This window comes from Chlamydotis macqueenii, chromosome 20 (genome assembly GCF_036417535.1).
Source record: "Chlamydotis macqueenii isolate bChlMac1 chromosome 20, bChlMac1.mat, whole genome shotgun sequence".
Taxonomy (NCBI): domain Eukaryota; kingdom Metazoa; phylum Chordata; class Aves; order Otidiformes; family Otididae; genus Chlamydotis; species Chlamydotis macqueenii.
In genome coordinates, this window is record NC_141575.1 from 3,841,071 (window position 1) to 3,865,447 (window position 24,377).

General features: G+C 48.2%; 1 protein-coding gene across 3 annotated transcripts in view; it reads right to left on the bottom strand.

Moving 5' to 3' along the window:
• Nucleotides 1-1,033: 1,033 nt before the first annotated feature.
• COL5A1 (collagen type V alpha 1 chain) overlaps nt 1,034-24,377 on the bottom strand; it is a 151,133-nt gene continuing 127,789 nt past the window's right edge. The window contains exons 43-66 of one of the 3 annotated variants that reach the window (XM_086763616.1): nt 23,473-23,580; nt 22,799-22,852; nt 22,126-22,179; nt 21,811-21,918; nt 21,662-21,715; nt 21,470-21,577; nt 21,280-21,333; nt 20,781-20,888; nt 19,636-19,689; nt 19,212-19,265; nt 18,700-18,753; nt 18,221-18,274; nt 17,383-17,490; nt 16,882-16,935; nt 16,730-16,783; nt 15,929-16,036; nt 15,389-15,442; nt 14,674-14,709; nt 13,820-13,873; nt 13,184-13,442; nt 12,701-12,813; nt 10,410-10,478; nt 6,433-6,666; nt 1,034-3,831 (exon numbers count right to left, since the gene is read on the bottom strand). In XM_086763616.1, coding sequence (XP_086619742.1) covers nt 3,685-3,831; nt 6,433-6,666; nt 10,410-10,478; nt 12,701-12,813; nt 13,184-13,442; nt 13,820-13,873; nt 14,674-14,709; nt 15,389-15,442; nt 15,929-16,036; nt 16,730-16,783; nt 16,882-16,935; nt 17,383-17,490; nt 18,221-18,274; nt 18,700-18,753; nt 19,212-19,265; nt 19,636-19,689; nt 20,781-20,888; nt 21,280-21,333; nt 21,470-21,577; nt 21,662-21,715; nt 21,811-21,918; nt 22,126-22,179; nt 22,799-22,852; nt 23,473-23,580 — 2,154 coding nt within the window. In that variant the 3' untranslated portion in view covers nt 1,034-3,684. Of the gene's footprint in view, nt 3,832-6,432; nt 6,667-10,409; nt 10,602-12,700; nt 12,814-13,183; nt 13,443-13,819; nt 13,874-14,673; nt 14,710-15,388; nt 15,443-15,928; nt 16,037-16,729; nt 16,784-16,881; nt 16,936-17,382; nt 17,491-18,220; nt 18,275-18,699; nt 18,754-19,211; nt 19,266-19,635; nt 19,690-20,780; nt 20,889-21,279; nt 21,334-21,469; nt 21,578-21,661; nt 21,716-21,810; nt 21,919-22,125; nt 22,180-22,798; nt 22,853-23,472; nt 23,581-24,377 lie in introns of all 3 variants that reach the window. The other 2 variants (XM_086763615.1, XM_086763613.1) reach the window with 2 other exon arrangements.

A 24,377-nucleotide genomic window follows, 5' to 3' on the forward strand; every position in this document is an offset into this window, starting at 1 on the left:
TACCTGCTGCGCTGCAGACATGGACACGGTTCCAAGGTCAGGCATCTTCTTAAACCTGCAAACCAGCAGCACCAACCAAATATTCTTTGCAAGAAGCCCCCGAACCTGCAAATCCAGCAGCAGTGGCTGGTGTTGGCAGACAGATGCATGCAGGTTCTTACAGTGGTTTCCAGAGGAGCCGTCGTCTTCTTGCACGTCCCTGGAGAGAAGCCTGCAGTGGGTAAGGAGGGGATGAGCAAAATGTCCTTCACACTTGCTTCCCCCATGTCCACGCAGCAGCGCCCTGGGGCTGAGACTTGAGTTTGAGGGCTGAAGAGCTCACACCAAGAAGCTGGAAAAATTTATTGTTTTTTTTTTCCTGCATTCATCTTGGGGTGAGATTATCCAAGGCAAAGGCGGCGCTGCCGAGCAGCGACTCCTCCAGTGCTGCTGCTGCTGGGGTGGAGAAGGTGGAGAGCTGGTGGCCACCGATCTTCTCATCCAAGTCCCAGCCACCGAAACGCCCACATTGGATTTTGGCAGCGTTGGGGTCAATCCAAGTTTCTCACTGAGAAAAACAAAAAAAAAAAGGTTCCAGGCCTGGAAGTTCTCTCTCTGGTGGGCTGGGTTTACCATTTTACAGCATATATTACCTCCATGTGCTTTCACAGGTCCTCTGACGAACTCTTCAGGCTCCACCGAGCAGAGGGGTCGTGGGGAAATCACGCTGCAATCAACTTCAAGAAGACATTCACATCACGTTGGTTTAGGTGGAAACAGTAAACTTGATTTATTGAAAAAAAATCTATTACATTTATTCCTTTATTACACAGGTTTAAAATATTTAAAAATAGCTCTTATGGGCATTACACTTTAATTTTATGACATGTTTATTGGACTTTGAAGAAATGTACAATATGTCATTTGACACTATATTTTAAAAAGGGCCTTATGTACTAAAATTTTTTCCATAGGTTTTATTTTTCTTATCAACATTTGTTCAAGTCATATATATTAAGGGAGGAGGGAAATAAAATTACACAAAAAGAAGGTCTGCAAATACAAGTAGTAATTTTATTGCAATATACCGTAGCTAAGTGGTCTGGGGAAATCGGAACAGTTTGGATCTCAGTACAATTACAACACTGTGGAATTCAACAGAGGAATTTTTTTTTTTTTTTTTTTACTTAAAAGCAAAGAAATAAAAGGAAAAAAAAATAAAAGAAAAAAGCTCCCTTGATGAAAATTTATAACAGAATCACATGACCTAGACAGACGCACATGTGTGTACATACATCAATATATGGCTTATCTGTCGCAGCGAGGAACGTGCAACCTTTCCTGACCTTCCCACTGTTCCTGAACACGGCTCTTGCCAAGGTGACCGAGAAGCTGGATTCTCCTATATATTATTATATTCTCCTTTGCACTGCTTTGCTGCCGGAGTCTGCAGTTTTTAGCGTAGCACCTTTTTTTTTTTTTTTTTTCCTCCTTGAAATAGGAAGCAAAAAAAAATACCAGACAACACAACAGAAGAAGGGAGACGGATGGACACGGCTCTCCCAAGCCGAAAAGCACCACACGGCATCGCCGCTCCCTCCAGCACGGCTTCGCCTCCCTTCCTTGGCTGCTGCTGCTCTGTGCTTGGGAAGGAGGGGGGAAAAGACATCATATATAGGCTTTTCTTCACAGTAAATGTGATGTCTCTTCCTTCATGGTGAAAGACCCCCCCTCGGCTCAAGCGTTGCTGTAATACTCCAGGCCAATAATAATTAAAAAAATAACACCCTGCAACTTCTGTTTTCCAGCTCAGAGATCTAAACAAGGAAAACGGCCAGGGAGAAAACAAACAAACAAAGGGAAAAAGAACATGGTGCTGGCAGGTTGCGAGATGAAAACGCTGCATGGAATTAAAAAAAAAAAAAAAACAAACCATCCTGGCAGAGCCACTGTGGGAAGGCCAGGAAAACTGCAGAGTCCCAGGAGCGCTCGGCGGGCGGGCACCCACGCGGCTTCAGCATCGCATCAGGAAAGCCGACAAAGACATAAATTAGCACCACAAACATTCGGCGACGGAGTACAATCTGGTACGGTTACCACCGTATAAACGCATGAATATTCTCGGGAAGGAAAAAAAAAAAAAAAAAAAAAAAAAAGAGTAAGCACATTTAATACTTTTTCTACACGGGCCGTATAAAGCTACCGCAGTACAATGAAGGAAAGGAGCGCGTCTTCTACAGAACAAACATGCAGGTGGCATGCGCTTATAACCAAAGGCTGCAGCGAAAGCCCGCAGTCTTGCGTTGAAAGTGGCTGAAAAGCCAAAGCTGGTGGGAGATTGGCCAATGGCAGGGTATCACCAGTGTTGTGTTAAAGTTATTCAAATAGATAGCACCACAGAGACATGTAAAAATAAAAAGCACCTTTTTTTTTTTTTCCTTTCTTTTTTTTTTTTTACACCTTATATTCAGAGAGGACAAACGGATTTCCCCTGCCACTGCAATCTGCCGCTCGGAATGGATTTTTTTTATTACTATTTTAGAAGAATGCTGAAGGAAAAAAAGAAGAATTAATTTAAAACACGTATGTTAAGGTAAGCAAGTGTATAAAAAGGCAGAGACTCAAAGCAGATCCTGCTTTTAGATTAGGGTTTTGTAGAAATCCTGTTAAAAAGTGGCTTTAATTTCCTTATTTTGAAGCGAATCATTCCAAAAGGCATCTGTGGCTCGGGGGGAGGGCTGGTTTGCCACTTATTGGGCCAGCATCCTCCAAAGACTCACGCCTGGGTGGAACTCCAAGCCCCTCCAGATCCGGGCTTGGCGCTGGGAAGAGGTGCGGGCGGCGGGGACGTGAGTCGCCGTCTTCATTCCCAGGCTGGGATGGTGGTGGGAAGGGCGGTGGTTTTAATACAGACAGGGTCACATGCATGTTTTGAAGCCAGAAACATTTAAACATTTAAAATAATATACAATACAAATATTTACTTACAAACATACAAAAATATAAGCACCTTTAATACATGGGAAAGAGATGCCCAGTGTGACTTTTAGCGATCGAATTAATGGCGTTAAATTTTGTAAAATGTAGAATTATGTGACTCAATGGTGATATTAAAAATTCTGGAAGTGGCCATGATGTCTACTTGCTCGAGCCGATACAAATCTCGTGGAAGTCAACAAAACGCCTCCAATGAGCTTCGGCAGAGTTTGGATTGGAGCCAGGACTGCTGAGACTTCAACGTCAAGCTGAACACAGGAGTTTCAAGTTTTTTCCATTTTTCCTTAGAAACAAACAAATAATAATCTACAGACAAGCACTCGGTATCGCTTCACGGCAAGAAAAAGAAGTCTTTGATGGCGGTGGGGTCTGCTCAGTGGCTGTGGAGCAGCAGTGGTGGGAGCAGCGGTGGTGGTGGCGTGGGGACAGGTCTCTGGGCCACGCGTGCGGCGGTCGGTCATGCGATTCTGCGTCTGTCGTGGAAACGGTCCTCTCAGTCGGTAATTCGGTATGTCTGGGTGCGGTGGCGCAGAGGAACTCGGGCAAAACGAGGAACAAAACGAAACGGAAAAAAATAACCCATCGCTGTCCAGTTTCAGAACGTGCATGTGACAAGGAATTCTTTTTTTCTTTTTTCTTTTTTAATTAATTAAATGGCGCAATGAGGTTACGAGGTTGCTCATTTGGAGACTAGTTTTCAGGTGGCTCTTAGCCCATGAAGCAAGCTGGTCCCACCTCGAATCCAAATTTCTGTGACGCTTCTCCGAAGTCATTGAACATGATGTCGACTATAGGTACTTGCTCTACTTTGGGCGTGTTGATTTCCAGGATAGTCTTCTGATAGCCCTTCCTTGCCTGATGGGGAGAAGAGGGAGAGAGAAGAGCTCTGATGATGCCTCCAACCCAACAACAGTGAGTTATCAAGAGCACTCACCGATCAGTTGGGAATACGGTGACGATCTTGCCCAGGCATTTCCTAAGCTGAATTAGAGGCACCCAGCACCCAAACACCCTACGTTTGCCCTGGAGATTTAGCAGACATGCTCTCAAGTGGGATGGCGACCACTGAGCAAACCCCTGGGAGATGACTGTCCTGAGCCCAGACTTTGGAGAAGACGACGCTGCTGCCACGCAGATCAACAGGCACGAACTCTGCTGTCAGCGTGTCTCAGAGCTGGAGCGGGAGCCTGGTAAAAATGTGCCTGTGGTACAGTTGTTTTGCCCCCCTGAGGACACGCATGGGTTGTTGAGCAAACGCAAGCGATTTAATTTGAATATATTAGTTTGACTATTATCCGAGCGCTACTGAAAAGATCGCGTTTAAAGTTTGATGGAATTCACAAGGTGGTGGTGTCTTTTTATCGTGCCCAGTAGCCATACAGTTATTGCCGAAATATAAATAATTATTAGAGGAGCAGAAGTGCACCCGAGGGCATACAAAGCTGCACAAACAAGTGAATTTACAGAGCAGCTTTCGGCTCTGCCTTACCCTCTGATTTGTGTGCCTCAGAAGAACAGGCTATATCACAGCTACTGAGGAAGGGCTGTAAGACCAGGAAAAACACCTTCAAATAACGGCCTGAACATCAGCCCTGGAGATCTGCCGGCTGCGGCAGCCTCCGTCACGGCCGGAGCACGGATCCTACCACGAGCTCTGCGGCAACACCGTGTCGGGCAGCCCAACCGCATTTTTCGCATGGTAGGGCTCAATCTCAAATATCCTGCCTGTGGTTCAGGGGGAATGACCCACTGGGGTACCGGAGACTGTATGGGAACACAGCCTCTCTCTGCAGGGCTGCAAGGAGCTCCCTTGGCATATTTTACCTCCTTTTTATATCCCGCAGGAACATCTCTAGCAGAGAGGAAGGGCTGGGGCACGCCGATTTGGAAGCGATGCCCAAAGCTCTGAGCCAGGAGATGACATCCCTGTGCCCCACCATTGCACCGGGGCTCCTTCAGCCTCTCCCGATGCTCCCTCACCGCGCATGCCTGTTACTCCCGCTCTGCTTTAGTTCTCACCACAATTGTTTACTTGCAACACCGAGACCGGCCGTGCTAACAGCCGCCTGTGAGAAGCGACCAAGCAAACAAACGGGAAGGAGCCACAGTCCTCTTTCCATGCAAATATCCCTCACTAAGGACAGGAATGCAGGGCACCTGAGCCAAACCCCTGAAACCAGAAGGGTTTTCAGCAGGCACGTCTGCCTTAAAATGTGCAACGCGTGGTGTTGCAGCACCTCGGAGACTTAAGGAGGGAAAGCACTTTTTACCAAGGACATGTTGCGTTAGCAGGAGAGATGAAGCACTTGAGGATAAACCTCCCCATACTGCTTCTGAGTCTTTCCAGAAGTGAGATGGATGCCCTTTCCCTCTCTGCCAGAGTGTTAAAAGAAGAAGTGATTCTCGTCTGATTTTCCTCATTGCTCCTACAGTAAAACACCTGCGTGTGCCAGAACAGAACCGCTTTCATCTCAAATTACGAGGAGGGCTTTTTCTGTCAAACATCTCAATCTTCCTGTCCCGTGGGCTTCAGACACTGCCGTTGCAGAGCATGAGAATTATGCAGGCTTTTGCACCAGCAAGCTGGGTCTCAAAATGAATGCAAGCAGCGCCTGCTTTGCCAAATTTTTAGCTCCTGTCAGAGCTCAATCCCGAATCAGGCACCCAAGAGAAGGAGGCAGAAGCAAATGGAGGATGCCGGGCACCTTTAGAAACTCTGGCTCTTGTTCATAGCCAAAGCAAAGGCGAAGAGCAATGCGGGTGGTGTGGGGAGAGGAGGGCTGGGGCGTAACGCCTGCTTCTGCACTGCGGGCAAAAAAAGTCAGGGGGAACTTAGCGTCTTTCTCCCTCACTCTACGTCATACGTGAAACACGAGAAGGGATGCGAACCTCTGCCTCCTGCAGCATCATCTCATCTTGCTATGGAGCCAGGCCTTGCTCCGGTTTGTTCTCTCCCAAGGGCACAGGCACGCACAGCGGCGCCCCTCAAAAATACCCCAACCAACCCAGCACCAAACCCTCAACGTTTTGCCTCCAAGATTTCCTGAAAGCACTTCAAAAACTGATTATCAAAGCCTGCAAAACCCATATGCAACTGGGTGCCATCGCTGGCCCCTCTCTGGGTGAATAAACAGAGTAAGAGTAAAGAAGGGACCTTTTAAAAGCAACTGGTGGTTTTAGGCGAGTCCCTTCCTTTATGCCCAGCCAGCAATAAAGCAAATTAATCTGGTTTCTAGAAGTGCTGCAGCTGCCCCGACCTTGAGTGGAGCCAGGTATTCCCAGCATAGGGAGACCAGCTCGATGTCTCTCCACCGGGGACAATCCTCAAGGCAACTACAAATTTGGGGGTGATTTGTCCCAAGGGAGATGGTACTGGACAACCAGGGGAGGGGCACAAACGCCTCCAGCACCGACCCCTTTTGCAGGGACTGGCCGAGACCAGCTCTGCCCACGTACCGCGCAGCCGTCGAGGGCGGCTCGGATGTAGGGGTTGTTGTCGTAGGACATCTCCTCATCGTTGGAGCCCAGGAAGCGGATGGCCTTGTCATAGCTGTCAGTGGTGGCGTCGTGCCAGGCTACGGACTGATAGCAGTTGTAAGTGATGTTCTGGTGGGCCGAGGCGCTCAGGAGCCGGAGGAAAGTCATCTGCACCACTCCAATGGGGTTCCCGTCCGAATCCACGTAGGAGAGCTGCGAGAAGTGGAGAAGGGGAAACACTGGGCAGTGAGGGGCAATGCAACACGCTTAGGGGGCTCTGAAGACCACCAGTTTCACCCATCTTTATTGCCCGGCACATGGGGCTCGGTCTCCACACCCCACCGGGGCACAGACGCTGCTCCTGCCGCGCTACGGGCACGGGGCTGCACTGGTCCTCCTGCGGCCAGGGCACGGCCACCAAGGACAGTTTATTTCTCTTGCTGGTTGCCAGCTAAAAAAACAAGGCTAATGCAGGGCGAGAGGAGAAAGGAAGGGAGATTTCAGCCCTGGCTGCAAAAATGTGCAGGGCTAAGCAAATCTGGAGATATGCGGCTCAAGTTTAAGCCAATACCAACCATACTTCTCCAGCTTTTGAAGAGGAGAGAAAGCAGATTTCTGTAAGGGTTCAGGGCATTATTTTTCTGTCCTATTTGACATGATTTTCTGACTGCTGTATTTTGTTCTGCACACACTGGGACACCCCCCATTTGGTTTCCCTGGGCACCAACACACCGGCTTCTAAGCAATCTTTGCGCTTACTCCGCAGCACTTGGCCCTGCTCCTGCTGACAAGGACTCAGTGCTGCACCGCTGGGCCAGGCTGCGCTCAGGAAAATGCATTTTCTGCCCGTGGGGCATGTCATGAATCACAGAGCTGCCCTGGCACAGGGATTTGCTCCATCCTGCACATCAGCTCCTTTTCTCCCTTGGAGGAGAATGGTGTGTCTAGAAACACATTTCTGCAAAGCCCAGTTTATTGAAACCCACGTCCAGCATCTAAGGGATTCAGGAATTCCTGGAACGTTCTTTCATATCCCACAGCAGGACAACTGGTTTGCACGTACAAACTAACTGTATGGGGGGCATCTCCAGCCACGGCAGAGCTACCAGAGCTGCTGTTCCTTACTGTCCTCTATGGACAGTGGATTTCTTTAGAAATGACCAGGAGAAAAAAAAAAAAAAAAAAATACAGGCACACAAAGAGCGTAGTGTTCTTCGAGGTAGTGTGAAACACCGGTGCAAGCTGCAAACAGTAGAAGAGATTCATAACCAGACAATAAAATCATGAGTAAAATGATAATAAAAATAAATATACCAACCGGTTGTCAGGGTACTGTTGCATTGTCCTCCTGAGAGTTAAATACGACTGACCACGAGAGAGCCACGCATGCCAGGAGGAGAGCTACCAGAAAACCACCAGGACGTGGAAGGACGGGGACATAAAATGCCGACGACTTGGCACACACCCACCCACTTCTCTCATTTCTCTAATTTCTCCTTATTTCCAATCAGTGCTTGGTTTGCGAGCCTGACTGCTTGTTACAGGGTCTCAGTTGCCGTTTTGCCTCTGCAGATGGCAGGAAGCCTTGTCCCAGCTTTGCAACTGGAGCCACCGGGAACTGGTTGTGCACATAAAGCTTGTGCTTGTGGGAACACGGTTTTGCAAAAATCCATCCTTTCCTGTTTTCTCTGTGATAGCATTTCCCTGTGGCAGATGCCATCTGGCTATGGAGGATGACAGGACAGGATGGGTAGCAGGCCTTGTTAGAGGTCCTGGGAATTGGGTGTAACACGGAGAAGGAAAGCAGAGTCCAGAAGAAAACATCTGCCACCCTTTTATCCCTCTAAAGGCAGTTTGGCTGTATCATGAGACGTGGTAAGAAATCAGCTCCAAGTACTCTGTGTCATTGATTAATGACGGAGCGGAAACATCAAAACAAGTTGGTTTCTTTGGATTTCATATTTGCTATGTCGTTATTACTTTAGCTATCCGCAGAAGAAAGGCAAGCATCTTCACGGCTCATACCTCGTGCAAGCACTGAGATCCATAGGGAGCCTGCCACATCAGCAGCCTGCAGCCGGGTAGAAAATCTTCCCCTTGGCGCTGGGGGTCCCCGTAGGCTCAGCCCCTCAAGAGACCGTGCTCAGGCTGCGTGGAAAGGCACCAGGGACCTTCTCCATGGAGTTAAGAGGGGCAATACTGCACCCAGAGGGGAACTTGGACTCATTCATCTCACCCATCTACACACAGATTTCAATTGATCTGGGATCCAGGCAAACGTCTCCCCAGTTTACCAATCTCATGGTTCTAAGTACTGACCTGGGCGAAATCAGAGGCTCTTTTGAAAAAAACTGGACTTTACTTTCATGGCTTGTGTGTTTAACAGTTTTGTGGTTTGCTTAGGCAGGTCTTCTACGTGCTGGTGGCTTTTTTTTTCCAAACAGAAAATGCAGGACAGGTAAAAAAAAAGCAAGAAAATAGCAAGACAGAAAGATGGAACAAAGGGCTCCAAGTAGCATGAAATTCCTGTTTAAAGGAATGGGCCCTACGCTCTAGCTTGGCAATTCAGCCTCTAACGTAGCTGGTAGACTGGGAAAAAACCAAAAGAGCAGAGAAGGCGGAGAAATGGAAGTACTCATGATATTAACCGATGAAGTGCTCTGTAATTAAGCTATGAGTAGTTGCCCTCCAAGGAGCTGTGAGGCAGAAGCCTTGGCTTTGCGGCCTTATTCGATAATGCAGAAAAGCTGCAGAAGCCATATCCTTCTTGTGGGCAGAATCAGAGCAAAACGTGTTTAGTGGCGATGAAACGTGGCTCAGGAAAACAACGCGGTGATTTTCTTTGTTGTTTGCCTTTTAAGGTGGAAGTTTGAGGCACTGCAAGAAACCTCTGCCCTGGGGAGAGGATGATGGTACGTCAGAGCATCTCCGGCTTTCAAGGGCAGGTCAGTTTGGTCTGCTGAATATTTCCTTCTTCCCTAATTCTCCTAATTTGACTGAGCTCATTATCTGCATCCCACTAATCCTACAAGAATTGATACACATGCGACAGATTTCTGTTGGCTAAGGAGCCCTGGCTTACACCAATTAGCGGCTGCTCTGACATCCCTGGCCAGAGCTCGAGCTCTGTGGTAGTGATCGATCCACAACGTGAATGTCCTCTGTTACAGGACAAGATACCAGAGCTTTTTCTCTGTTTCACGTGTTGCTGTCTTGCTTGCTTGCTGAAATCAAGCACTGTTTGACCTTACAACAGTTGTTCTCCCTTGAAAAAAATCCTTCGTTGTGACTAAGTCGAATTCCTGTCCACCAGGCCTGGCAAACACACATGGCTTGAAATCCTCCTTTAAACCAGTGACTTCACATCTCCCAAGCTCCGGGGGTGGTGTGGGAGCCCCCAGTGTGGCTCATCTCCACCATGGGAGATGAGATTCTTCTTTTGAGGAAAACTTGTCCCAGACCAGAAATGTGCAGGTCCACCACCTCAGCCTGGGTACCAGCAATACGGGCTACGACGGCATGGTGCCCAGCTCCAGGCTGAAGCATCATGTTAGGGGTCTCTCAGCGTTTGGGATACGGCTACGCTGCTGGGGGACAGCAGCACAGGGACACCCGTGCCGTAACGGGAAGTTCTTAGGAGACAGCACCAGCCATCCTGCGGGATACAGCCTTCCCATGGGATGCAGCCCGCCGCATTGCTCTGCAACAGCCCCAGCTCTGTGGGTCCCCTTGTAACGCAGGGGAAAGCTTGTCACCTCCTCCTAGGTTGCCAGTCAAGCCGACTGGAATAAAGCGTCCCCACTGGGTTTTGTTTCTTTTTCAGTATTCCACCTTAAATGTTTTTACTGCCACTTATGATGGTGATTAGTCCAGCATGCAGAGTACAAGAGGTCTGGCCATACCAAAGCAGATGACGCGCTCTGATTCAGACCGGAGGGCCAAGGTTAGCCACTTACCAAAGACCCCCGCTTGTATTGACTATACCATGTGGAAGGCTGTTCTTTGGGCCAACGAGCCATTTTGCTCTGTAAAATATGACACGGGTTAAAGAAAACAGAAAGCACCAAGATGCATCTTACCAGTTTACCGCGCTTGAATTCACTGAACCAGGAGCCTGGGTTTTCCTTTGGCCAAGAAGTTATTCTAGCCTAGTTTGTGGACGGCAGCAAGGAAAGAGAGAAAGAAAGAAAAAAAAAAAGAAATAAAATAAAGTTACATTCAGTTCCACAAGCAGAGTCTGCATGTCTTATTGAAACTGTCCAACTTCCTTTAAAATATTTTCTTAATCTTTATAACCAGTAACAAGAGCAGTTGGCAGAGCCCTAAGGTGCCAGCAGCCTCTCAAGCAGAACGGACGGCGTGGTGCTACCCCGGGCGCCCAGCGCTGCCTTGGCACCAGCCTCCTTTGCTGAGGGCTAACGATCTCTGCCTCCGGGATTCTCCAGATGCAAAACCAGCAGTGCAGTCTATCGGCGGGAGAGATAAAAGGAAAGACAGAGGAGGGGGAAAAAAGGAAATATCAATGGGAAAAGATGCATTGATTTTCATGGGAGGGCTGGGCTGGAAAAGGAATGCTGACAACGGAGATGGCTGCTGTCACTCTGACACCAAATCCGGATGCTGTGGTGCTGGGAAAGGCAAAGAATGCGATTAAGGAAAAGCCTCTGCCTGCCTCCTGCCTTTGTGCATCATGGGCAGAGCATCCTCCGCAGTCAGTGCTGGACCATCACACACGATGGAGCTCCAACTACCCGGAGCGACGCAGGGGGTGACCTTGACAAGAAACGGGCTGTCAGAGCATCCTTTACCGCAGCCCGGTCTAAACAGCTGAATCACTTCTTTTGAGCCAGAGTCCAAGGAAGGAGCGTTGCTGCCGTCTGCTCCCTTACCCTCCCAAAAGCTCCCTCACTTCTGCCGTAAATCTGCCCGAGCACAACCGCCAAGCTATACACAGGTGTCCTGGGATTGTCCTTTCCTTTCCAGTACGTGAACCATAACGCATGTCAGTGTGCTTCTGCTGGGTTAAGGATGCACTGAAAGGGGATGTTGGCTTAAGCTCTGCTGTGGCCTAAAATAAAACCAGTCAGCCAATGCTTAATGCAGGTCTGGTAGCTGTTTTCATTCCAGAGCAGGCTGAAGTTGTTCCTTATTTGTGACAGTATTGCAGAAGTGCAGCACAATTTGCGTTTGAGGAGCATCGCAGCCTGCAGCGAGAGTGGCAGCTCCGCAGTGGATGGACTGGGCTGAAGAGCCACTCGCAGAGTCAGCGTGGCAGGAGTCTGAGCAACTCTAAGATCCTAGTCACACTCTGCTTTTTTAGCTGTCAACATTTTGAGGAGAGCCATGGCAAGTTAATGCCAACGAGAAGAAATGCATCTCCTGTTTAAACAGCCCTAACAAAAACTCAAAGAAGATTTACATTGCACGTTATTTGTCCTGTGCTGGCACATATTTCTGGTGGATGGAATTCAGCAAGCAAACGGCTTCCGCTGGAGCGAGCAGCTTTGCCTGCACCTTAACCCAGCTGCAGCACAACTGTGACACTGAGAGGGCTCCCTCGGGCCGCTCTGCAAGAGTTTCTGCTTGGCCAGCGCAAGAACTGGTCCCCAGGCATCAGGGAGAGCAGCTCCAGAAAACAAAGTGCATGGCTATGGGATAAAAATTACGAGTATGGTTGAGCTGAGCACATCATTACACAAATAACTTAATCAACCTTGTGCGTCGGGGCCAGGAAGAGCTAGTTGCAATCATTTAGGAAACCAAATACCCACAAGAAACACCAGGAAAAAAATGACAAGAGATAAATATTTATCTGCTCTGCCTGAAGACACAGCAAGGACAGAGGAATCAGCGGTGCTTAGGCATGCAGACAGCGGAGCGGCAGCCCGGCTGCAGGAGGGAAGACAAGGAACGAGTTAAACGGAGCTCATGGGGAGTCGCGGTTCCGCCTTTGTAAAGCTAAGTCAAAAAATTAAGGCTTTAGCATTTATTATGCCTGGGAAATCATTAAAGACTTGTCCCAAATAGCAGTTTAAATCTGACTTATTGAAAGAAATTCTCTTTGTAAATATATTCCTTATTCTTTTAGAAGCCAACGTTGTGTGAAAAAGAAGTGTTCTGGATCTTTAATCCTTACTTGCTATTGTTCAATCCTCCTGAAACTGACTGTCTATGAATATTCATCTTAGGCAACCATCTCTTACCACTGTGATATAAGGGGAAAAAAAATAAAATTATGTGGACTTACTCCTTCAGATTTCTTATCAGGGAAGATGCAAGTCTCTCCACCAGCTGTGAAATTACAGTAAACTTTGAAAGAGTCCCTGGAACATCCTTGGTTAGGATCAACCCAGTATTCACCTGGATGCACGAGAGGGAAGAGAAGGGAAGGAAGAATCAGCACTGTGAGGGGAGGATGATGGGCCCTTCAGCAACCATCTATCAGGGGATGTTTCATCTCTGTCGTAGGTGACTATTTATGTGTATTTTTTTTAAAACCAGTTATGCTCTGATTTCAGATTACACTGTGACACCTTAAAGAAATAGCTATTTTGCATTATGTATCCCCATTCTTCTCTACATGTTGCTTCTTTGTCAGCCACATTCCTCAGGTGGCACCAGGGCCAGTGACTCCCCAGATTTACTTCTTTTCTTGCACTCGCTTGTATTCACCGCACGGAGGTAGGAAACCCGCAGTGTTTTCCCCACACCCCCCCATCCCAGGACGCACCATCCGGGAAATCGGGGTGACAGAGCTGCAGATCCTTGCAGGTACGTGCTGGGTTATGTTGAGTGCCCAATGGATGCTTCATTTGCTCAATTTCCAGTTTCAAGGAATTCAGCGACCCGAAAATTTCCTCCATGCCGTCTGCGTAGTCCATGTAGTTGTCGGCATTTCCATCGTCCACCAGCTGGCTGGCGTCAATGTTTCGCCTGGTCCTTTTGGAAGACTGGATGGGCAGCGGCTGGATGACTTCTCCAGGAGGACCCTGATTTGTGGGGAAAGAAGATACAACTTCTCATTGCATTGCTGGTCGGGAAGAGACAGAAGAGATGGCCTGATGGAAGATGACAGAAGAGCAGCCACCGGCGCTGAGAAGCAGCATCACAAGATACGCACCAGACATGTAAACCACCCATGACGGTACTGATAAAACCCCAGGCCCCCAGCTTTGAACAATGGGTCCATGTTCTTATGTCATCTTCCCATTAGTAACTTCTCCCTTCACATCCTGCTTTCTTCCCCAGCATCTCTACTAAGAGATGCCAACCCATTGCTAGGACTCCTGGTATGATGAATCTCTGTCCAGAAATCTACTTCCTAATATTACAACACCTGTTAAATCTGAACCTCATTTCTACTTACAGGAGGCCCTGGGGGCCCAGGAAGACCCGATTCACCCTTTGGACCTGTTGGACCCTGTGTGGAGAAACAAAGGGAAAACATAAAAGTCAATCAGGAAAAAGCACTTGTCACTTATATCACATCCCAAACATTATTTCTTTTAATAGTCTCTTGTGGCAAAAAATGTCTTCCTCTCCTTTCAGGCATACAAGAGGACCATCCTTGCACACCACCCCCCCCCCCCCACAAGAAAATGTTTATTTTGATTACTTTTGAAGCTTAGATAAGAGAAAAAGATCAAACACTTGGGGGTAAACACTCAAATTTTGCTTAGGCTTCCTAGGGAAAAGGACAGATCTTCCAATGCATGAAAACGCTAACTCTCCAAATCAATACAACAGTTTTATAAGCCAAATAAAATCTCAAAATTAATAAAACGTTTCATTCTGCATGGGAAAAAGACTTTAGGAAGTTGCCTAAGAGGAATTTTTAGCTGCCTGCACAGAAGATCTGTAACACGAAGCTTGCTTCAGTGCCGCATTTCTCACCGAGTTCCTCGCTTTTCAGCTTGCCACCTCCCGCCTCACAGTCTATTTTTAATGCCCTCCGCTTTACAGCAGTAGGCTTTCTCCTAAGGACTACGCACTGGATTCCTCCTTACAATCTTTGCTGCACTGATGTTCAATGAAGTACAGTGTGTGCAGCAGAAACCTTTCCCAATTATAACTTCTAGGCTCAGCCAGCCTGAAAAGGCTGCGTTTGCGACAGTCATCTTCGGCTAATTGCCTTAATGCCACTGATGTGGAGGAGTCGCAGCAGGTTACACGCTTAATAAGAGCTCCTCAGCCTCTTCTTTTAACAATGACTATACTCACTGATGATCCTTTAGCACCTTTGGGACCAGGTGGACCCTGTATAGAGAAAAACACAGAAAGGAGTCAGCGCATTTCCTAGCAGAGAAGTCAGTCTCTCCTTAGAGAGAGACACAGTAGCGTTATGCAAGGTGGGTTGTTTTTTTTTTTAATTGACTTCCTCTCTCTTTCCACTTTTCACATCCACTTGAGTTCGGTGTTGCTATTATGTGCCAACATACAAAAAGCATTTGTGTCAGACCAATCTGTGTCAGCGCTCCGCACTCCAGCCTGGATGGGGACTGGAAAAGCTGCTGTGTGATCACCGTAACCCGGGACTGATCCTGGCTCCGTGCTAAGGACACCCAGCAATAGCAAATGCTGGTCACCCATGGGTGCAGCCTTGGGCATCAAGTGAAAAAAAACAGTACAAAAGAAAAATATTATGTGATTGCAGATAATCCAAAAGAAAGGCGGAGAGAAACAGAGGGCTAATTTCTCTGCCTCGATCACTCCATGTCCCCTGTGCCCATCTCTCAGCTCACGGGTCACTGTCCAGTACTCCTGTAACTCATTCAAGTCTTTTTAATGGGCTCAACTTTTAATTGGCAGTCCTATCAGCATCCTCATACAAAGTCCAGCCAGAAGGGTTGTGCTGGGTAGAGCTGGGAGCACCAAGGAGACTCCAGAAGGACTGGGTAGCTCCTGAGGAACTACAAGATAATTACTTGTCACATACCGGTAATCCTGGTGGCCCTGGAGGTCCAATTGGTCCAGAAGGACCTGTGATACCCTGAAAAATAAAACAGAATGACACTGATTTGCATGCAGCGATGCTGGCCTATAACTACACAACTAACATCTGCTCACAGATGACCACCTGGTTTTGGAGGGCTCCATTCAAATCTGGAGCTTTAACTGGTTTTTAAGTGTGCGCACGATCCAGGAAAGGGCATGACCAGGGAAGCTCGTATCTCATGTAGGCAACACAGTTTTAAAAATCAGTCCTCTGAATGCATATTTAATGTTACCATCCCTCCAAGTCTACTCAGCTCCTTTCATATGACCCTTGAGAATCTGCTTTCCACTAAAATGGGTCATTTTGGAGCATCTCTGCTTTTCACAGGTAGAATAAACTACATTAATAAAGAAAATATTCCGCAAAAATTAGCAACAATCCCCTGCTGAGGCTGACCATCCCTGCTATGCTGTACCTGCTCAAAGGCAGCAAACCCCACAGTTCAAAAGCACTTTCCATGAAGGTCTTTGGAATACTTACCTGCTCTCCTTTGGGTCCCGCTGAGCCCTGGGGCCCTGGGAGACCTCTGTCGCCCTTTTCTCCCTGCTCTCCTGGTGGTCCAATAAGACCAATTAAACCTGGATGACCCTAGGGGAAAACAGCAGATGTTAATTATGATCTCTCGCTGGAGGTAACCGAACACCAAAGCTACCCAGCAAAGACATTTCTAGGTACAAACTCAAACACTTAAGGTGACAGGAGTTTGTAGCTATCACTGACACCTGGCAGTGGCAGAGCAGAGCAAAACACCAGCTTTGTGCAACAGAAAATGCGACAAATATAGAAGCAGAACCACCGCACCAGAGCAGCTGCTCACTTCGTGCGCTGACATATATTACACAAATTTGTACCAGACTGAGAATCCTGCCCTAAAGCAAGCCAGTTGTCTGCACCTCCCTATGCCCTCTGCTGAAGTCCTGCTAAAGACAACTAAAGCTGCCGTGGATTGTGAGGACCGATGTAGGGGAACACAGCGATTCAGCTCCTTCATGTCACCTCCTTGTCATTGGCGCTGGTGAACATGGGGATGGGAAACCCAGTCTTGGATCCAGATGGGCAGTGGCACAACCTGGTTCATCCCTTGGGGCACACTCACAACTCTCCATCTCTCTTCTAAAGATATGTCCAATGCTTCCAGAGTATGACAGCGCACGTATGGGGCTGGTGGCATCCCTCAGCCTTGTCATGCCAGTTGCAGGACCCCTCTACAATGGTATTTTCTTCCCCACACCCAGACATGGACACCAGATCATACAACGAGATCATATGCAGCACTCTCACCTTCTCCCCTTTAGGACCAGAGTCTCCTTTAAGACCAGGCAAACCCGGTGGGCCCTTTGGGAGACAGAGTGGAAAGAAAAAGAGAGAATTAATTAATGTAAAATGCATTCACCCATTTAAAAAACTCAAGGAATTTGATAGTCTAGACATACCATTGGGCCTGGAGGACCATCTGGGCCAGGGGATCCTGGGAGACCTTGTTCACCCTGTAAAACAGTGCAATTCCTTCAAACCACTCATTCCTGACAGGAGTGCTTCCAGCTGGGATTATTCAGATTATTCATTCACCCTCTTCTGGTCCCCGTACCAGGGTATGTTTGCCCTGGCTTCTCAACAGGTGGATAAAGGCAAAAGGATTTATGTTCCCTTCATGCTCAAATCTCTACTGGAAAAGGGATTTTGGAGCTCACAGAAATGTTACCCCAGAGAGCGGGTGAGCAGACCCAAGACTCAAATACAACATGCTGGAAGACGATATTCACCGTTATATTATTTCCAGTAAAGATGTTTTGTCTGCTGTCAGGCGTTTAAGCAAAGACAGAACACGACACTGGGAGAAAGACATCTTCCACAGCAGATGGGTCACAGTAAAGCATGGGGAGCAACCCTGCCCAGAAGCCTTCTCAGACTTTGCTCAGTTTGGGAATACTCACAACTGGACCAGGAATCCCTCGAAGGCCGTCAGGGCCAGGCTTCCCTGGAGCACCTTGAGGACCAATTGGGCCAGTCTTCCCAGGAGGTCCTTCCAAACCAGCTTCACCCTAGATGCAAAAGCAGCATGGTTTAATTTGCACTGGGGCATCAAACAATCTTGTCAAATACGCTGTGGCTGCTGCCAGGATGCCACAGAGTGAATGCAATTCCACGCAAAGCACGTAAAACCTTCTGTTCGTTGATTTTCCTACTGCTTGCTGCCCCATACACACTGAGGACAAGCCTCCAAACTCCTTCACTTTTCAGCCTTGCCCATTTCTGCCGATTCCCAGCAGGAATGGCCCTTTGGCTTCAAGCTCTCTGGAGCAGAAAGCTCTCCTGGGTTTGGTGAGCTAGCAGAGGATACATCCTCCGCCATCAGCGTTCCTGTGGCTGCCACAATAATTGGGTCTATAATTTGCAGTCCCACTCTACATTGCCCCACCACCCCTACCAAAACAACCACGGTCCAATAACGCTGTGTTTGCCCTGGGAAAGGACGTTGGGCTGTCCATGCCGTATTATTTACAACACATTAAATTGAAAAATATGCCACTTTGTCATTTCAAAAGAAGAAAAACATTCCCATGACCTTACCAAGCCCTAATTATCTCCACAGAGTTTGTTAAAAGATGAAACAGAAGCTTAGATTTGAGGCCAATGGCCTCAAATTCAGGCTAATTTGTTGTAACACACAGCAAAATCAAACTGCTGTCTTTCAAACACCAACGCTGTCAGAGGGTGATCCTTTTGGCATACAAAAGACACGGTAGAAGTGAAATCCCATTCCGTTCTTACCTTGGCTCCTTTCTCTCCTTGCCTTCCTTCAGGACCAGCTGGACCAGGAGGGCCCTAGAAAAAGCACAGAAGAGATGCAAAACAATTAGATCACATTGCTCTGAAACGGTGTATTGGAATTAACAAAATGATGCTACAGCCCCAGGGAAGAAGACAAAATGGAGACAAATATCTTTGAAAGCTTTTTAAATTAGCTTCTTGCTAAATGAATCCCTGGGCTCTGCCAGCAAGGCAGGAAGAGCGGAAGCACCTCATGTTTGTATTTTCTTTTGGGTGTTAAAACCTCAAAAAAATCCATGGGATTTGGTTGAAAACTTCCCATCAATTTCCAAAGGCTGTGGATGGCACATTAATTGTATTATTATTTTATCTATTTTACATACTACTGCCTTGCATTTACTGCAGACCTAGTAACAACATTCGTTTCAAAAAGTCAATACAGATATATTTGGAAAAATACTCCTAAACAATCAGCTTACCCTTTTTCCTGGGGGTCCAGAGGGGCCTGGCTCTCCCGTGGGACCAGGGGAACCCTAGATGGAGAGGGGAGAAGAACAAGCCATGACTGCACCAGGAGAGGCGGAAGGGAGGAGCAAACGCGGAAAACTCGAGTTGAGATCTGGAGTCTGTGCTCAGCCGAGGCGTGGGCGGCCAGCACAACTCCCGACACCTCCTCGGGGGTGCAGGTGGTATCTTGTTTTATCCCTTCCCACCACAAAATACCATAAGGCACAGCAGAGTGAAAATGAAAGACTTTGATTTTGTTTTTCCCTAAGTCAATCTTTGCTTTCGGGATGTACTGCTGAGCAGCCGGGACAGATGGCAGCAGCCGGGCTGACACAGACAGGAGGGACAAGCATCCGGGGACCACTGCAGCAGAAGCTGGTGGGTATTGGATGCTGTACGTCCTTCAGTGTTAAAAGTCCTAGGACCAGCACACAGAAACCGCGGGGACTGATGGGGAACAGATCTCATCTATCCAGTTACTCACAGTCTGTCCAGGCTCGCCATCATCACCTTTGTCACCAGGGGGGCCATCTTGACCCTAGAAAGGAAGAAGAGAGAAGCAAGCAGGTGTATTTAGGGTACAAATCTTGTTGAGCAGAGTGTTAGCAGCAGCAGGTGTGGTTCAGCTAGTCTTCAAGTCACCAGGCACCATCCCTTCCCATCTCCCATTGAGAATACTGCCAACATCAAACGTCCTATGTCAAATACTGTGGACAGCAACATTCATACAGCTACTGCCCCAAAGGCTGCAGCATGGCCAAACAGTCTTACGGTGAAACTTTCTACTTTTTCCCAAGTAAAGGAAGAGTAAATGCCAGGGGAGCTGCTGATGAATGAACAGCATGCAATCCTATTTCACTAAACCAAGAGGAGGAACCTAACTGCCCTTCTGTGAGACAAACACTTACAGCTGGACCAGGTTCTCCAGGAGGACCAGGGTCACCAGGGAAACCAACCGGACCCTGCAAAGAGAGAAGAAGGAGATCCCCAAGTCAGAGAGATTGCATCTGGAGAACTGTAGAACATGAGTGCCTGTTACCCCGGTGGCAACACAGGGAGCCACCCTATGGAGCAAACCCCCACACCTCCCTACCCCAAACACAATCCCAGACCACATCCCATCTTTGCATCTTCAGCAAATCCATCCTGTCACAGCCACCAGTTCAGCTCTGCATCCAGACTATGTAAAACTCCAGTGTCAATGCTGGGACTTTCATCTACTTTTTCATAAATACATTGGACAAGTGACAGCAAAATCCTCGCAGCTTCGCGGAACATGCACATTAGAAGATTTTGCTTTTGCTTACTACATGCTGTGTAACATTTTTCACATGAGGATCCTTTCAAAGCATTTAATGACTAGAACACTTCGCCATTCTTCTCCATACAACGTCTATCGTGTACTTCAAATGATTCTGAGACCAACGTTCAGACAACAGGCTTCAACCAATAATGCAATATCCTCCAAACCCATCTGTTAAGAGAGATGACTAACTCCCCTGCCTCCTCTGCGGTTTCATGCCATCTTCGCTTATCGCATAATAAATTCCTTCAGCCAGCAAGCATCAAAGGAGTCGGCGAGATAAATACTGTACCATTGTCATCTGGTATAAATCAGTACAACTCTACTGGCTTCAATCGAGCTACAGCAATTACCATCAGCAGGGATCTGACCCTAGAGGTACAACTCCCAAATTCACATACATCTCCTCTACGTTATTTTGGAAGCTTTGCTCTGGTGCAGAGGACCGTGGCAATGTGCTCAAGTGCAAAGTAAACCCACTGCAGGCCCTCTCCATAGGGGTGAGTTTTCTGATAGTCTGCGAAGAGGGCTAATAATTCAAGTATGGCTGGAAAATATGGCACAACTGGGTCTTTTCCTCATTAGCACCCTAAAGGAAGGGGACTAACATCACATAACACTAGAGGAACAAATCTCTGGCTGGTAAACTATTTCAAATTTCCACAAAAATCTCTAGAAAACACCTTTTAATGCAAAAATCTCTGCTGGGCAAGACAAGGAAGCACTGCTTGGACAGGAACGGGTACTTACTGGGCTGCCTTTGGGACCGTCATCGCCTGGTGGACCTTTGGGGCCAGGTGGACCAGCAGCACCAGAGGGACCTGCTTCACCCTTTTCACCTCTTTCACCTTTAGGACCCTGTAAAGGAAAAAGGGTGTTTCTTATTATCCCGGAAAACAACTTAACAATCTCTAATCATCCTTTTTTAATCAGTTCTGAGAAAGAGGCACTATTTGCATCTCAAAGCGTGAGGACATGATTTAGCAGTCCCTTCCCACAAAGACTAAATGGTGTTCATGTTGTTCAGTCGTGGGTAGTCCAACCTTGGTGACTAAATGTTGTACTATAAATATCCAATAGCATGGTGATGTGTCACCCGATACCCAAACCAAGGACATGGCTGGTTTGGTCCCTGCAGCCCCATCCACATCCATGCCTCTCTGAACCCCCTTCAACCAGCTCCTCAGGGGACACCACTGAAGAAAAGCTCTTCTCCATCAGAGCAAGAGCCACCTCGTAGCGTACTTACCGGGAGGCCGACCTCGCCGGGAAGACCAGGCTCACCAGATTCACCAGGTTCACCCTGCAGAGGGGAAAAGGGGATGAGCACACTTACATTTCTGCAGGGTGCTGAGATTTCTGCTGATGTAGCAAAGCCCTTGCACGAGTGTGGTAGCAAACTCCCACGGGCTTCAATCAGGTTTGTCTGGGTGTTTTACCTTCTCTCCTACTGCACCAGGATTTCCTATTCCCCCGGGAGGACCCTGCGGACCGTCAGCTCCTGGTGGTCCAGATGGACCTCTGGGTCCAGGTGGGCCTGGCGGGCCCTGAAAGGGGAGACAGATTTAAGACATGTTTCTTGGAGCAATGTCTATGTCAGTGATGAAAAAAGAAGTAGGAAAGCATCTTACCATTTGCCCAACGTCACCTGTTTCTCCCTTCTCACCAGGTGGTCCAGGCAAGCCCTGTGGAGGTGGAGGGGATGAGTTTTAGCTCTAAACATTTCAGGCGGAGCCCCAGCTCTCATTAGCCTAAGTCTTCCCTCGATGCTGCCAACTACCTGCAAGCCCACTGGGCCAGGGGGACCAGGGAAACCTCGAGGTCCTTCATCACCTTTCTGACCAAAGAGGCCTTGCTGTCCTCTGGGACCTGGCTCTCCATCGGCACCCTACGAGGAGAGAGTGGAATGCAGCTTAGCAAAGACAGGAGGCAGATGCAAAGCCCCATCCCCACCACCTCCTGCCGCAGCCAGTGGCAATGCCCTACTCGTGTGTTGAGCGTCAGCAGTGCCAGGCAGAAACTGCCAATCACTGCAGTGCTTCCCAGGAGATTTTGCGGTAAGAAAGGGGATGTCTGCTAAGTGGACGATACTCACAGCTGGGCCAGGCTGACCGATTGGACCCTGCGGACCGGTAGGACCTGGTGGACCCTGTCACAAAACAGAAGTGCAACGCCAGTGTTAGGAGCACAGAGTAAAAAACTCACCTGGAAACGGTGATGCCCTTCAACACAGCCTCTGTTAAATGCGCATTAATTCCCAAAACAGAGAGGGAGGACAGGGTCAAGTCTGCCTGGACACGCCAGCATTCCTCAGCCCTGGTGCCAATGGCACAGCAGACACAGCTAAACACATTTTTGCTTCAGTAAAGCAATATCACACCACTCAGTTCTGTCTATATACCTGTGTGGAATTTATCTTCCTCAGGCTCTGAGCAGCACACAAAGGGTGCGTCAGTGTGCTATAAGCAACTAGAAAAGAAACTATAGCCAAACACCCAACTTCAGCGGGAAGGGCCGCTAATGTTTCACAGATATTTACACAGAACATGGGTGACATGGAAACATCTCCGCGTGTTCCTGGGAGCTAGAGGCTCGCACTTCAGGCACTCACTTTTTTTCACATGGTGAGAGCATTTGATGAAGCAAAGGAGAAGATGAAGCAGTGACAGAAAGAAATTAAAATGATATTGTTTTCTGTTTCCAGCAAGCCACACAAGGTGACCACGCTCCTCCAGGGAAGTGGCTCCGACGACGTCCACCCCACTCACCTGCTCCCCTTTGTCGCCCTTGCTGCCCTTCTGGCCAGGCTCCCCGATCTCGCCCTGCCGGGTACAAAGGGACACAGTCAGCTCACGTGGTGACCACTTCCATATCTCAACACTCAATCCATAGTCCTGTCTGTCTGCATCCTCATCCTAAAGATGCCAGTTCCCACAGAAACAACACAGAATGTTCTGAAAAAGGCCAGTGATTTCGCCACTCCAGGTGTAACCAAACCCTTTCACATCCTAAAACTTTCCTTAGCTGCCATGTGATGCAAGAAGCATCGCTCTGCAGAGCTTGTTAGCAGCGATGAGTGACGTGTCCCAGCCAATGTTTTCTAAGAACCCTCCAGTCCAGAGGGCCTTAATGAGAGTGGGGAAAGGTAATTAATTTGGAAAGGCCGGGCACTCACAGGCAGACCACCTGCTACAGGCTTCGGGGGAGGCTAACTGGATTTCAGCAAGCGGTTTGGCTGGCAGAGCACACACAGCCCAGTTTGCCCGCCGCTCCCCACACTGGACGCTGCCGATCTCGCGGGATCGCAAGCACCGTTAAATATCCTTGGTGTTACGCCCAGCCGCACATCCAACCCAACGTGGTAGAAGCAGCGTGGTGGCAATGGGACGCGTTGCCCAGTTCCTTCCCAGGGTGACCCAGCGCAGCAGGGAGCCGCTCCCACCTTGTCTCCATCCTCTCCGGGGGGGCCGACGGGACCTGCCGGACCTGGCAGTCCCACTGGGCCTTGGATGCCATCCCGGCCAGCCGGTCCTTGAGGACCCTTCTCACCCTGGAAGCAGAACAAGCAGAGAGGTCACACAGAGCTCTCCTCCACCCTCCAACCAACCCATTACATCCCATTAACTGTTTTATTCAGCTGCTAACAATCCCGGACTGTATGGGCATGCATAGCAAAACCCGTTTCCAGCTGGTATTTCATCAGAGTCTCTGCATGCGCTGTCTGAAACAAGACAAAATTTCTGTCTCAAGAGATAAAGAAAGCACAGACAAATCCAAACAGTGAATGCCCAGATCACAGCTGCAATTCCACTGCTATAGCAATATAATCAGATTTAATCCAAACCCTCTGCCATCTCTCTCTGGATGACGAACAAGACCTCAACTAATTTTTATTCCCACAAGCCAGTTTGTACTGATTCTGGTCCTGGCTGCCCCAGCCCTCACCGCCTGCTCCCTCCCTGGCTGATTCCCAACTAACGGGGGTTTCTCAGGAGGCCTCAGGCTCCCTCCAAAGCTTCTGGACAAAGGGAACCACCAGAAGTGAATAAAGCAATCTCTGCCAGCCTCCTGCTTAAACATCTACTCATATTCTTCAGACCTGGAGCCTTCGATCAAATTTGTTTGTTTATAGGAACTGAACAGTGAATATTTTCCAGGTCCTTCGTACATAACTTAATTGCATCTGAATCCTGGGTGCTCTCTTCTGAACAATTAGATGCCACATAAATTGCCTATTCATCTATTCACTGATAGAGGTACTTGGCAGGACAGATGTTCATAAAGCTGATTCACCAGGAAATTCTTATCCCTGGACTAGCTGCTGGAGTTTCCAATAAGCCAGCAAAC